The sequence below is a fragment of the Girardinichthys multiradiatus genome, chromosome 20, assembly GCF_021462225.1.
Source record: "Girardinichthys multiradiatus isolate DD_20200921_A chromosome 20, DD_fGirMul_XY1, whole genome shotgun sequence".
Lineage (NCBI taxonomy): Eukaryota > Metazoa > Chordata > Actinopteri > Cyprinodontiformes > Goodeidae > Girardinichthys > Girardinichthys multiradiatus.
In genome coordinates, this window is record NC_061812.1 from 30,214,348 (window position 1) to 30,230,090 (window position 15,743).

Below are 15,743 nucleotides of genomic sequence, written 5' to 3' on the forward strand. Positions count from 1 at the left end.
ATGGCACGTTTTCTAGTGGGAAATTACCCAAAAGGTTTGCAGCTATAATTATAGCCAAAGGTGGTTGTACAAAGTATCGAAGGTTTGCCATCCACTCCACATAAAATACATCGACACTGGCAGTGTGCAGCAACACGTGGGGGCAGGGTAATGCTGTTGAAATGCTGAGAAATTTTCACTAGTCCCAGCAGTGTATGACATAAAATGTTAACGCTGTGACTGGTACAACACAGGGAACAGAAGGAGTGAAGTCTGTGCTGTGGTGAGTTTAAATATTAATTTATTAACATTTTTTGCATTATTGCTTTAAACATAAAAAACAGAGGTGAAAGGAGAAAAAGTACAATTAAGGACATATTTCAACTTAAGATATTTAACTGAAGACCATTCCATGGCCTCATCATCACAAGCAAACAATAGAGAAAATAAAAAAAATAAACAGGAAAACACCCACTACAGTACAGGATGATGTGATTTTATACCAAGCATTTTTCAGCACATAAATAGCAGCAACTCCGTATCAAATGAACTTAAAAAAAAAAAAAAAAAAACTTGCTTAAACTTGATCAAATATTCCAGCAAAGGTTGAAATCCGTTACATGTCTTTCATTTTTTGCAGACCTTTATGTTTCCATCCTGATCAATCTCTAATAATCACATTATACCCAAATCCTCTTTCTGTGGCAGTTTATTTCATAAAGGAAAAAGGCTCAAAGTTGCATACAGCACAAACTGCTCGTTGGGTCTCATGTTAAGACATCCGTATGTGTTTAAGGTACAGCTTTACAGGCACGTGCAAATGTAGCTGACAAAACAGCCTGACATGGCAAGGAAAAAAAGATAGGTGAGCCCTTAAATGTAGTCATCGTCACTGACTAACAGCACCAGAAAATCTTTAGAAAGGTTTTCTGAACAGATATGTGACACTGTCTTGGAAAACATTAAAGGAAAAATCTTTAAGAAGTAAAAAATCATGACCAGAAAAAGCAGAACAATTTTGGCAAAAACAAGCAAAAGTTATACAGAGCAAAACTCACAAAACTCAAAAGAAACTAAAAAGGGCACATTTAAGATCATCTATTATACCTGAGAGCAAATATGGCTTTAATTTCAAAATATAGATTAACATTTTAATTTTGAAGAGGTGAAAACAGATGCATGATCTTCAAATCCTCTCCTGAAAGGGTTAAATTATTCATCCTTGTAGTTTTCCTCATGTGAGATTTGATACCAACCTCTAAAATACTTCGATTTATTTTAATCAAACAATTTTCATATTTTCTTTTTTTTTTAATAAAATTTTAATAAATGTAGAATTTCTTTCATTAATTTACAATCATGAGAAACAAATGTGGGTCTGAAATTAAATTATTTGGACACCATAACAGAGGACATGTTTGGCTTAAACCAAATACAGCATTACAGGAAAAGAACCTCATACCACCAGTGAAGCATGGAGGTGGAGGTGTCATGGTTTGGGGATGTTTTGCTGCAGCAGGACCTGGTCAACTTATCTTCAAAGAATCCACCATGAATTCTACCATGTATCAGAAGAATGTTTAGGAAAATGTGGAACCATCAAACAAACCAATTTCCAGGACTGGCTAAAAAAAAATCGGAAAGCGAAAGCAAACAATGGCCAAGTCAAAGCTCAGGTCTTGATCTCACTAACAGATACTGTTAGGTGACTTGAAACAAACTGTACTTGCATGAACCTACTCAAACATCTCACAGTGGAAAGTGAGGATTGTGGCACCTTCCTCAGGCCGATGTCAGAGACTCGTAGGTGACTATAAGGAGCTTCTCACTGACGCCATTTCAACTAAAGGGGGTAAGACTAGCTTTAGGGGGTTAGGGTGTCCTAACTTTTTCTCATCTAAAAACACAGTACTGCTGATAGCTCTTGTTTAATGAGTAAAAAAAAATAATTTTTGGTGTTTATGTGTAATTCAACCCCTTTCCTTTCCAAAGACAAACAAAAGAAAACATAAAAATCAGCACATTTTAGGTGTAGGTGTTGAGGTTAAAAGAAGCCATGTCAGAATAAAGAAGCATTGTGTATTTTCACCTGAATAGCAAATGTTTCTAAACAGACAAAACACATTTGAAGTCATATCAAAAACATGAAAAAGAAAACAGAAAGTAAACACACCTTTGTGATAAATTATTTGTGATCATTCTTTGGGAATATTTAAATTCCCAAGTGTCCAGAGAAAGAGAGACCGTCAAAAACACATTTCAGAGTTTCCTACAAATCAAAGGAAACCAACCTGCCAAAAGATCCAGCATAGCTATTAGAGAAAAATTGTTAGTATTTCACAGATTGTTTTGCATTTTAATTCCTGCTGAACCTCGTCTAGTATCACCTTGGTGGAGTTTACAAGTTTAAAATGCTTTCACCATCTGCTCAGTGAGGACATCAAAGTCTGTTTTCCTCACGTCAATATAGTCTAATCTTCTGGATTGAGGCTATAGGTTGTTTCAATAGCATCTACAGCTGGGATGAAATGATACCAGATCAAACAACATCGTTTAAAAGCTTTAAGATACACTTTTTTATTGCAAGATAACAACCAGCATAAAAATAGTTTTGATTTCCACAAATTGTTATTGCACTTTATTTCCTCAGTTATCTGAAACAACGTCCTCCAAGCATACTGTGTTGACTTCATGAAATGACCCTCACTGCCTGAATCACTGCAGGCAGTATTACCGGCTCACTGCTGCTTCCTTAGAAAACTGAGCTCTCTCACCACTAGGTGGCAGTAAAGGACCATCGTAGTCATGGTTAAAAGATAGTACACCCCCTTTAATTTCTAGGGTTTTTCCATTTCTGCTTCATCATTGTGTAATAAATAAATCACATCTTTAGTTTTGTACACTTGAGATTAAATTTAAATAGATCTAGAAACTCATTAAAACACTAGAATTACTAGAGGGTGTACTTTCTTTTAACCAGGACAGCTTTGCTTATTTATATTATTGCTGATCGGTTTGGTCATTGAGGTCTTTTCCATTTGGACTTTTACATTCAGACCCCTTTTTGGCATTTTGTTTAAATTCACACTGTTTGATCAAACAGTCAAAAAGCATAACATTTACCTCCAAAATCAGACTGCTTCAACAGTTTCTTACAGTACAAAAATCATTTCATAATAAAGCTGTTTCTCTAGGCACAAATGTCTTATAAAGATCTTACTTTAGGATGTGTTTAGTCAGCATGTAAAGTGATGTTTACACCATAAAGGTGCAGTGAAGATTTGGAGGAATCATTTATCATCTTGAAGATTTTCACTTGTCTTCGTTCTGGTTTCAGTCAACCACTGAGGGGGTGCAGTTCAACTCTGACCTTCTCCCCAGTGCTCATCATCCCAATAGTGGGATAGAAACCGCTGGGTGGTAAGGACACTTCCCTTTTCCCCACCACCTTCCCGTTCCGTGTGAAAAACACCTGTTCCAAAACAAAAGCAGGAAAACAAGCAGTGTGAATGTGCACTGAAAGCATACGAGTTACTTGATTTATATTCCTGCATTCTGACAGAATCTCACCATGACCTTTCTGCCCTCTAAATCTTCGCCCTCCTCCTCCTCCTCGTCATTGTTTGCATACAGGTTGTTCTGCACCTCGCTGGGCCTAGAAGCCACTTCGAAGTCCCAGTCATCTAAATCATCTGAAAGAGCCGCATTAGGAGGAGTATGTTAGGGTCGGTAAGTTATGGAAGATGTGAGAAAAGATGTGAGGATGTTCACCTCCGCCATCGATGTTGAAGTCACGTGGGAACATAATCCCGCAGCCCATAATGTCTCCTTCAAAACAGCGCGGCCCAAAGGGGTCCCCGACCCCACTGCCGTGGAACAACTTCCCATCATCTGCAATCAACAAGGAGGCCGTTAAAACCTTCATGCCACCTTAAGGGACAATAGAGATGCTATACAGATTTTTTTAAACTGAAATTTTATGCCAAAACAATACCCTACACAATCTGAGGCTTGTCCAGCACACAGTCATTGGCACCCTTCACGAAGAGGGTAAACTTGAAAAGGTCATTGCTAAAGAAACTGGCTGTTCTCAGAGAACATTTTAATGAAAAGTTGAGTGGAAGGAAAAAGTGTGGTAGGAAAATGGTGCACACGCAACAGAGATAACTGCAGCCTTGTTAGGATTATAAAGCAAAGCCCAGTGAAGGGTTTGGAGGAGATTCACAAGGTGTCCCCTGCAGCTGGAGCTGGTGCTCCTAGAGCCACCGCATACAGATGTATCCAAGACATGGACTACATCTGTCATATTCCTTAGTCTGGCAGCTGATGCTTGAGTCATTCTGAGGTACAGAATCCAAGCTGCTTGAGCTCTAGGTTGAACTATCCACAGTCATAGTTTGGGAGCCAAATCATCTGCTGGTGTTGGTCCACTGTGTTTTAATTGAGTCCAGAGTCAGTGCCTCAGCAGAGCCACAGGGTTATCATCTCATGTTGGAGCACTGATGCAGGAATTCACGCAATAGGATCCATGACAAGTATTGCGTGTACTGTACAGTACATGGACATACTGTTCAGTAGGCCCACACTTTTGTATTAAACATCTTTTTTTTATTGATCTTACATAATATCCTAATTATCTGAGAAACTGGATTTTTGGATTTCATTAGTTAAATGTCAGCTTTATCAAAATTACCAAAAAAAAAAATGTTTTAAGTGTATCACTCTGTGGGTAATAAATCTTGATGGTGTGTATGTGTTTCTCATCTTGATACTACAAATACTAAAACAAAAAAATGTTTCTATTACAGGTCCTTCTCAAAATATTAGCATATTGTGATAAAGTTCATTATTTTCCATAATGTCATGATGAAAATTTAACATTCATATATTTTAGATTCATTGCACACTAACTGAAATATTTCAGGTCTTTTATTGTCTTAATACGGATGATTTTGGCATACAGCTCATGAAAACCCCAAATTCCTATCTCACAAAATTAGCATATCATTAAAAGGGTCTCTAAACGAGCTATGAACCTAATCATCTGAATCAACGAGTTAACTCTAAACACCTGCAAAAGATTCCTGAGGCCTTTAAAACTCCCAGCCTGGTTCATCACTCAAAACCCCAATCATGGGTAAGACTGCCGACCTGACTGCTGTCCAGAAGGCCCCTATTGACACCCTCATGCAAGAGGGTAAGACACAGAAAGACATTTCTGAACGAATAGGCTGTTCCCAGAGTGCTGTATCAAGGCACCTCAGTGGGAAGTCTGTGGGAAGGAAAAAGTGTGGCAGAAAACGCTGCACAACGAGAAGAGGTGACCGGACCCTGAGGAAGATTGTGGAGAAGGGCCGATTCCAGACCTTGGGGGACTTGCGGAAACAGTGGACTGAGTCTGGAGCCACTTTTGAACCAGAAACAGCGGCAGAAGCGCCTGACCTGGGCTACAGAGAAGCAGCACTGGACTGTTGCTCAGTGGTCCAAAGTACTTTTTGTGGATGAAAGCAAATTCTGCATGTCATTCGGAAATCAAGGTGCCAGAGTCTGGAGGAAGACTGGGGAGAAGGAAATGCCAAAATGCCAGAAGTCCAGTGTCAAGTACCCACAGTCAGTGATGGTCTGGGGTGCCGTGTCAGCTGCTGGTGTTGGTCCACTGTGTTTTATCAAGGTCTGGGTCAATGCAGCTAGCTATCAGGAGATTTTGGAGCACTTCATGCTTCCATCTGCTGAAAAGCTTTATGGAAATGAAGATTTCATTTTTCAGCACGACCTGGCACCTGCTCACAGTGCCAAAACCACTGGTAAATGGTTTACTGACCATGGTATCACTGTGCTCAATTGGCCTGCCAACTCTCCTGACCTGAACCCCATAGAGAATCTGTGGGATATTGTGAAGAGAACGTTGAGAGACTCAAGACCCAACACTCTGGATGAGCTAAAGGCCGCTATCGAAGCATCCTGGGCCTCCATAAGACCTCAACAGTGCCACAGGCTGATTGCCTCCATGCCACGCCGCATTGAAGCAGTCATTTCTGCAAAAGGATTCCCGACCAAGTATTGAGTGCATAACTGTACATGATTATTTGAAGGTTGATGTTTTTTGTATTAAAAACACTTTTCTTTTATTGGTCGGATGAAATATGCTAATTTTGTGAGATAGGAATTTTGGGTTTTCATGAGCTGTATGCCAAAATCATCTGTATTAAGACAATAAAAGACCTGAAATATTTCAGTTAGTGTGCAATGAATCTAAGATATATTAATGTTAAATTTTCATCATGACATTATGGAAAATAATGAACTTTATCACAATATGCTAATATTTTGAGAAGGACCTGTATATGCTGTTTAAAGTGTAACATTCCTGTTGAAACGTATGAAAAACTGAGCTTCCAGAACATCTCATCTGTCTCGGTCCGACTTCAGGAGGAAATCAGCCAGAAGCGACTCGGGCAGATATCATGCAGAGCTGGGATCAAATACTAACACACCAGCTACCTGTTGTTAGCATTGCCAACAAAAGCAATTATGTAAAGACCGACATGTTCTTCGTAGCGTTTCCTCAATCTGTACCAACACAAGAAGTTGAGACAAAATGATTTAATCTGCCAGACAATATAATCCCAAAGTAATATTAGTCTTTGATACAGATATATGAAAAGAGTTCATCCAGACCTTCATGGATCTGACTCTTGATTGTTCTTCATTTTCTTTTGGCGTATTTGTTAAACTTCTTTTTATATTTTTGTATTGTGACAGCAATTTTGCTGGATTTCTGCTTTACTTCTACAAATATTATGTCAATATGACTTTCACACAACTAAAGAGGACAAGTCTGCAGAACAGAGCACAGGAAGATCAGGTTAAAATGACGTCTAATGTGTTTAATAATGGAATCCTATCACAAAAAATCATCATATGCATATTGAGATTACCCAGAATACACAATACTTTGTTAAAATGTTCATTCCTCTTTGACGTTTACAAACCCCAATGTACTTTATTGGTTTTTATTTGACAGACACAAAGCAGTGGATGAATGAAATGGAAGAAAATGATGGTTAGATAGGGATTTCCTTGGAGCATCGGCCTCTGAATAGACGCTACTGGTGTGGGCTGTTTTATAGATAACAAGAGGGTCGTCATTTTTCATGTCTGACAGAGGCCATCGATGCGCCTTATCCGACCAGAGCACATTCATCCACATCTGTGCTTTGACGTCTTTTGGCTTTCTTTGAACAATGGATTTCTTCCTGCTACTCCTCCATAAAGCACAAAAATTTAACCTCTGATGTTCTCCAACAATCCTCTGAGGCCTTCACAGAATATCAGGATTCAATTAAACCCAGTTGGACTTTTCACTTCACAATTATGCCCTACTTTGAGTGTGTCAATCACATAACATCCTATAGTTTGTGGTTGTAGTGTGACAAAATGTGAAAAAGTTCAAATTGTTAGGAATTCAAGCCAACTTCCAAGTTTTATTTAAGGTGCCTTGTTTTGGATACACAGTGGCAGGAATAAAGCCCGGCACCGTTGTTGTCAAGAGTCCAGGTAAACAGGAATCAATCAGAGGCTTGGAAAAGAGATGATTGACCTGCTGCCACCACCCTGGTCGTAATGGACCTACTCAGCTAGTTTTCACATGTCCTCTTGGTTATGTTTACATCCATCCCACCGCTAACCAGGCAACAGCCTGCGCTGTCATCCAGTCGGTCGCCAAAACACTCCCAACTCTCCATCCAAGTGCTTTTTGTTCTTCTGTTGTGTAACATTATCTGTGTGATTTCATCCCTTTCAGGAAGTGAGAACTGTGGAGTACTGAGTTTCATTAAGTCTAGATCCTATAGAACATGAACAGACAGATCAGAAATGACTCACCTGCATGATAAGCTATGGACCCTTTGTTCCAACCTGGATGTTTGTCCTTTGGGTAGTCCTGCAAATCAAAAGACAAATTAGCTAATGAAAAAGAAATCCATAGAAAAATATTAAAAGTCTCTCATTAAACCGAGTCGAGCTCTTAAACCCTGAGTGTCAACATGAATCTTGGAGATGATTTACTGCTGAAACAGAAAAACGGCATCATCATTCATCACGTTTATAGCGGTCACGGATTGTTCAGGTTCAATCCAGCATCCTACAGAACTTTTACTGGTTTTACAATGATTTTAATTCTTACTGGTTTAATCCAGTTAAGCTCCACAGCAGGGACGACCACAACAACAGGTAGAGCATGGAAGGATAATTTGTGGGTGGTGGGCGCTGGTTGGTTTGGTCCAAGGTCATAATTCATCATATTTAAACAGTCAACTGATCCAAACACGGAAACAGAACCAAAATCAACAGAGAAGGATGCAATATAAAATCTTTAGGAAAATAAAATATGCAACTGAAGTCACTCTAAACATGTCAGAGCCACTGACAAGACTCTTCGCAGGGATGTCAACACAAAAGTTAAATGAATTTAGCGTAACGTACAATGCAAAACAAATAATGTTGCAACTGCAACACCAAGGAACGACCTGGTCCGGGTGACTCAGTCGGATCCGGTTGCTTGCTTGAATAGAAGCTTTGTTCCGGGGTCTGGCCTCATAACCAAAAACAAACTTCCTGACGTAAAATGGACCAGCATTAGGAGAGGGGGGAGCCAATCAGCAGCAGACATTTTGGTAACATAAAAGTTATATGATGTCAAAAAGTCAATCGGGTAAAGGGAGTCTAAAGTTAGCCAAGTACGAACGTTTCTTCACGCTGTTCTGGGGAGGGGTGTGAGCATTGCGTACAACTCGATTTTTTCACAGATTATCTGTCTCATATTCTGCTGTCAGGACATAGTGACACTTTAAACAAATATGTCAAAAAAGACATTTTTACAACTTTAAGGGTTGCCTTACATATTTTTTTTATCATACAACCGTTCTACTGACTAAAGCACATCATTTTTAAGAATTTAACTTTACAATCACTTCTTAACCACAGTACTTTAATAAAAATGGAGATAAAATGGTTAGCCTTGACGCTCACTGGTTTTGTCTCAGGTGACTCCAATTCAGCAGCAGATGGGTTTCATGAGAGCAGAACAACTCAGTTTGGAAGGTAACAGACAGGTTTTGTTCTCAGAAGACAGCTATAATTATGAGAAATATGCATCATTTCGGCTAAACTAGGTGTTCAATTTGACTACATATTAAAGTCTGGTTGGCTTTTTGAAGTAGGCAGAAGAGCTAGGAGGGAAATAAAAGAGCAAAATCCAAACATTGGTTTGTGGTACACTATACACTATAAGAATAAGATGATATTTGTATAGTGCTGTGAAAAATGATCCACTTACAGAATATTTATTTTGTTCTATGTGGAGTTATATTATCTGCCCCTTGGTAAATCAAGAGTTAACAGTGATTAGAACAACTTCACTAGGCACAGCAAGGCCTACTCACTACCGGACCCATAGAGTCAAGAAATCACTTGAATAAAACCTGTCTGACAACAGGAAGTAGGCTCAAGGATCTTAAAAATCATCACATCATGATTCAATCTAAAGAAATTCAAGAACGAATGAGAAACAAAGTCACAGATATGGAAGCGACTTCCGAGGCTTTGAGACTCTTTGGTCGGATGAAATATGCTAATTTTGTGAGATAGGAATTTTGGGTTTTCATGAGCTGTATGCCAAAATCATCCGTATTAAAACAATAAAATACCTGAAATATTTCAGTTAGTGTGCAATGAATTTAAATTATATGAATGTTAAATTTTCATCATTACATTATAGAAAATAATGAACTTTATCACAATATGCAAATTTTTTGAGAAGGACCTGTATGTCAGTAAAGGGTGGCAACAGCTTGGTACAAAATGGGGGGGGTGCTCATGAACTGTCAACAGAGCAAATTCACCCAATGCCAATAAGGAGAGCGCTGGAAGGTAAGACTGAGGTAAAGCAACACAATTAAATACCCACTGACACTTTCCCCTTATGGCAGAAAAGGGAAAAGGAATCCACTATAAACAATTGCTCATTTATCCAGAGTCCTCAACCTCAGGGCAAATCGTAACCACTAAACTCATGTTACACAGAGTGAAAAAGATGGCATTGTTTTGATTTTCTGCAGCAGGAGGTAATGCTTCCCATCAGCAGGCTGATGCGCCTTACAGGAGAAGATGTGAGGAATGACCATCTACCATCTGATGGATTTATAATTCCTCAACTAACCGCAGACACGGTAGGAAAAACAATTCCAGGAAAATAATCAGCCAAATGATAGAGCCCCATTCTCTATGCTGCCTGACCTGAGGGTATAACATGCCCACACAGAGTAACTAAGAGCAGAGCAGATGGGGTCATCTTACCGTCAACAGCGTCTGCGGCAATAATTCATCATCTCCCGGCTGTGGGTGCTATCGCAACTGGCAAAGCAGCGCTATGACTCTGATGACTGATGCTCAATCAATTAGAGCCCAACAGTTGAGAACAGCAAGCGAAAGCATGCAACGACATCACATTTCATAACCTTCATACACACACACACACACGACACGATAACTGCCCTCTCAGCAATTACTGAAGTGTTTTATTTATATTAAAACAGGATGTGCTCAACGTTCACCATGACTTTATTTCAGGCGAATGACTGCAAACATTCAACAAGGTTTATTTCCAAAATAAATATCACTTGACACCATTTTATAATTGGGAGAAGAACTATGTATCAATTTTCCCTTTCCGCCCCTCATAACATATTTCTATTTACAAATGCAAGGAATATTTTTGTTCAAAGAGATAAGATAAAGTGAAATAAATAGACAATCAGATCTTATCTCTTTACTAATGTTGCCATTTTGAACTGGAATCCCGTTAAGGTTCGATCAACATGCAAATGGAAGAAACACCATTTAATGGAAAACCAGACATGGGGGTGAAATGAGACAATATTTATTCAGTTGCTAGTTTTTCCTCTTTCGGTCATCCATCACTTACACTGGAAACACAGAGCAGAAATGCCTGTGAGGGAGACGGGTGGTGAGGTGTTTGAGGACGAAAGAAGAGCATTTAATGAAACGCAGAGTGTGTACAGTAAATCAATCCCTGTATCAGTGTTGGTGACATGGCTTCGTTGCTGTGTTGACTAAAAGGCAGTGACCCCTACCTTGCGTGCCAGCCCCAGGGCGATGTAACACTTCTCTCCAGCATCTGTGATCTCCAGCTCGTAGTAGTGGAAGCGAGGGTTGAGAGGTCGACAGGCCTGAGCCAAGCCCACGTCCACGATGCTCTTCCCTTTCCCTGTGTACTCCAGCAGCTGTGGTATGAGACACGTAAAACGTAGACCAACATCAACAGAGGCCAATCGATTCATATTAAATAAACATTTAAAAGAGCTGCGAAGAGATCAGTACCACGTTTATTGTAACTTTGAAACAGAACTGAGCCAGTCTCATCTCTGAATCTAAAGCAACAGATTTTACTATTTGAAATGGATCCTATGCTCTGTAATAGTTCCCCGGCCTGCAGTAGAAAGACATCATCTCACTGTGAGCTTGTTGGAATTTAAACTTGCAAGAACGGTGAAAGCTAACAGCTAGTGAGACGTACCCCGCCTGCTTTAGCTGTCTGTAGCTGTTTGAATCAACTCAAAATGATAACATTCATATCAGTGGGATAAAAAGCTACAGATATGAACAGTTTAGCCATTTCCCAACAGACCATTGCTACGTCTGGTACTCTTCCAGACGAACAACATCCTTGTTTCTAAGTGAAGTTACTTTAGTCGAGCCTTCCACCTGCATCAGTCCGCCAGATCGGCTGCAATTTGTCAGTCCAGTCTAGCTCTCCTCAGAACAGAGTAAACTTTTGGATTTTTGGGCCAGTTGTGCAGCATCATCAAATATGTGATGCTCTTCTGATTTCCAGCTGTCATAGCTCTTTGACAGTCACCTGATGAGGCAGATTGATATGGCATACGTCGGACTAGTACAGATAAGGGAAATACTACAGATTATTCCATCCATCTTGTGTGATGCATGGGTATGACCAGCAGCAAATCAACCCCACAGCATGATGCTACCACCACCATGCATGACAGTGGGCTGTGCCCTTTGATTTTAAAATCTAATCTTCTCTTTGGCTGGTTTGATGTTGGGAATTTGTTGCCATTCCTAAAGCCTTTTATTATTATTAGCCTGCTTGTTCCGTATGTTTAGAATTTTTGTTCTGCTGAAATACCTTGTTTTGGCGAAATATCAACCATCTGACCTCAGCTGTTACCCTCAGGTGAAATTGGAAATGAGTAATTTGATTAGGATGTTCATAAAAATCCAGAACCAAGCCTATCATCAACTGGAAAGGGTTGGAAGACACATAAGTGTGCCACGCCCACAGGTTTCTCTTTTTTCTCCATAACTTAACGTCCTGAAACCTTTTTATCAGCGTAGGAACATAAATATGACATAAATGCTGAAAAATATTCACAGGTTAAATTATTTTAAAAAGACTTCGATGGGAGCATTTATCTGATAGCATAAGTCGGTGCTTCCTTTAATTAAACATTGCTGGATTTGAGAAATGAACGTAAACTGAGTGAAACACAGCGATTTGCAACATGAGTTGGCTTAAAAATTGTTTTTTTACAAACAAAAATCCAGAACTCCTGTCAGGATTTAAAGATAGTACAAAATACAAACTGGTGAAGATAAAAGTTCAGGGTCCATCTCCCTACCAGAGGTGTTTTCTAGGCAGATTTCTACCTGGTTTTGTCTGATATGGCTCCAGAAAACTGCACTGGTTCCTGGAAAGGGTCCTGCATTAGAAGAGCACACAGTCTCACCATCCACAGAGAACCACATTTCTAAATCAACAAGGAATGAGGAGAGGCTGAAACAGACGCCTTCAAGTACAACAGAAATATTCAGCTCCCCACATGGAAGATCAGAAACCCTTCTGGAGAAACATTGTATAGTCAGATGAGAATATAAATTGCACCGTTTGGTTAAAATGACAACAATTATGTTTTGAAGAGCCAAAGTGAGGCTTTTAAACCTAAGAACACTGCAGTAACTGTCAAGCACGGTGGTGGTACCATCATGCCATTGCCTGATGTAACTAGAATAAATAAGTAGTATTACTTCCTCCAAATTCTTCAACTTCAGCCTAAATAGGCAGTTAAATGTCTGAAGTCCAGACACAACTGGGTGTTTGAACAGGACAATAAGCCCAAACAGACACCAAAGTCTGTTCTGGGAAGAATAATAAAGCAAGCCAACATTAAGCTTCTAGTATGACCACAGTGTCTTAATCAATGCCAGGAAACAAACAGTTTAAATCATTTCTACCGATTCTGATAACAAGAGTGCTCAGACATCCAGCCAGGATTGTGGCTGAAGTTTGTTGAGGTTTCTCTGCAAGTTTCTGTGGGACATCTAACCACATATTCCAGGGGATGTATGTATGTAATATTTCTCAGAGATTCACCATGAATTTAAACAAGTCTACCCACCTATTATTACTAAAAGTGACTCAAGTTTCATTTTCCATTATCAGTCCTCTCTGGATAAAAAGAACAATTTCAATAAATCAATAAAAGACCAAAACTGCGCATTTCATGCCAGTGATATAGTTTATGTCAACCAGAATTTAGAAACTCTGGAGGCTGGTGTTCACAAAACAGTTAAAACGACTGTGATTTCCTGCTAGTGTAAACATGCAGGACTTTGCACCAGCATGATGACAGTTTAGGTTCACGAAAACAGGAGATAATGGATGAGATTTTTTTAAGCTACCTGGACAGAAAATAGTAAGGAACAAAATCAGATCCTTTCTTTTGATTAGTGAGATTTTGTCTACAGTGAAACAAATCCAATCTTATAAACTATCGCAAAGTAGTTTTAAACACCTCTCACTGTGGAACATCATTAATCTTCCTGTGTAACAGATATACAGAGGTGGACAGCAAGGATTTACATTTAAAGACATTACATTAATTGAGTGTGGTTTCTGTGTAGTTTTAGTAAGCGGTCTTTAAAATACACTACCTGCTAACACTAGGGCTCATGCTTCAGCTTTAATCTGTCGGGTTGTCGCTTTTAGGCACAACATCGAAAACTGCAGCATGTGTCAGGACAAGCCAGGCTAAAAAAAAACCCCCAAAAAAAACCCGGAGACTTGGAGATGCAAAACATGTCGATCCAGCTTGCAGCCAAAACACATCACTTTCTGTTGCAGCTCAACTAAAGACATGTCACTCTGGTTCTATGGAAAAAGAAAGTAACTTCTTTATTCATTATGCTGAGTAAACTGTGTTTGTCCCATAGCATGACTATAAATAACAGCTTCTACAGTGGATGATAAGGTGGGGACAGCGGAGACAAGGCTTCCAGCATGTAGAACCCAACATTATCTGCTGCAGTGACACAGTTAGTCAAATAACAGCCTACATGTTTTGTTGGGCTGGACATTAAAAACTTTGATTGTTAAAGCTTTGGTAAAAAAAAAAGAAAATAGCCCAACTAAAGTTCATTAATGACCCAACTGGATAACAATCATTTTACTTGTAGTATTTCATTATGTTAATATTGACTGACTGGATGCTAAAACAGATCTTTGCTTATCAAACTCATGTAAAACATGTCAGACATAAGTCCCTTTTCCACGGCTCTACTGTGCCCGGCTCCACTCCACTCAGCCCGTTTTGCTACTGTTTCCATTACTGGCCCGGTACAGTCTTTCTTGGTCCCTGCTCATAAGCAGGTCTTATCTGGGCTGAGCAGGGCCAAAATGTGACGTGAACAGACTGCTGTTGAGTGGACATGAGCGTGATCAGCCGTATCTCAGCGGCATGAGAATGCGGTCGCTGAGGTAGCGTAGAGAATGACAAGCCACGGACTTTACAGCACACCGCAGTGCTGGGAAAAGCTCAAAAAGAGCATCAATTTATTAAAAGATACAGTCAGCAGGTCATATAGATACTTTAGGTCACCTGTGGTTTTGCCCTGTCTTTTACATCCCAGTGAAATGAAAATAGGCTGCAGCTTGATAAACAATCACATTAAATTAGCAGCTATACAGCAATAAAGTGACTGTCCAGTAATCAGTGTTTTAACTACATAAGACAGCTCGAATGTCCACTCCCATTGACAGGAGAAAGGTTTGGTGCAGGAACCGAAACAGATGCACTTTGTGCACCTACGTTATCATCTTTAAATAGGGAGAATCTCTCAAAGCCATAAACCTTTTGACAGTTAAAGCTGAGCTCAAAGTACAGCATATTTAAAGTTTTCACAACTACATTGAAGCAAACATTACTCCCTGGCCGACCAGGGATCATGGTAACCCTGGGGGAGCTGCAGAGATCCCCAGCTCAGGTGGGAGACACAGTTGACAAAACAACTATTAGTAATCCACTGCACAAGTTGGCCTTTATGGAAGAGTGGAAAGATAAAGCAATTCTTGAAAGAAAGTCTCAAAACGTCCTGCTTTAAATTTAACACAAGGCATGTAGGGGACACAGCAAATATGTAGAGGAAGGTGCTTTTTGATGAGACCAAAACTGAACTTTTTGGTATACATGCAAACACTATGCTGGAGGAAAACGAACACTCCACATCCCCACTGTGAAGCATGGTGTGGGCAGCATGATGCTGTAGGGAATGCTTTTCTTCCTCAGGGACAGACAAGACTAAGGTGCTGAATGTAGGGCAAGAAAACCTGTCATAGAATGCAAATGATTAAAGACTAGGGCAGAGCTTTACTTTCCAGGGGGGCAAAA

General features: G+C 39.7%; 1 protein-coding gene across 2 annotated transcripts in view; it reads right to left on the reverse strand.

Moving 5' to 3' along the window:
* Positions 1 to 263: 263 nt before the first annotated feature.
* The window catches only part of LOC124856883 (SPRY domain-containing protein 3-like), a 35,545-nt gene continuing 20,065 nt past the window's right edge, over positions 264 to 15,743 (reverse strand). For both annotated transcript variants that reach the window (XM_047347825.1, XM_047347824.1), the window contains exons 7-11: positions 11,133 to 11,282; positions 7,864 to 7,921; positions 3,751 to 3,870; positions 3,550 to 3,671; positions 264 to 3,451 (exon numbers count right to left, since the gene is read on the reverse strand). In XM_047347825.1, the coding sequence (XP_047203781.1) occupies positions 3,317 to 3,451; positions 3,550 to 3,671; positions 3,751 to 3,870; positions 7,864 to 7,921; positions 11,133 to 11,282 (585 nt within the window). In that variant the 3' untranslated portion in view covers positions 264 to 3,316. The remainder of the gene's footprint in view (positions 3,452 to 3,549; positions 3,672 to 3,750; positions 3,871 to 7,863; positions 7,922 to 11,132; positions 11,283 to 15,743) is intronic.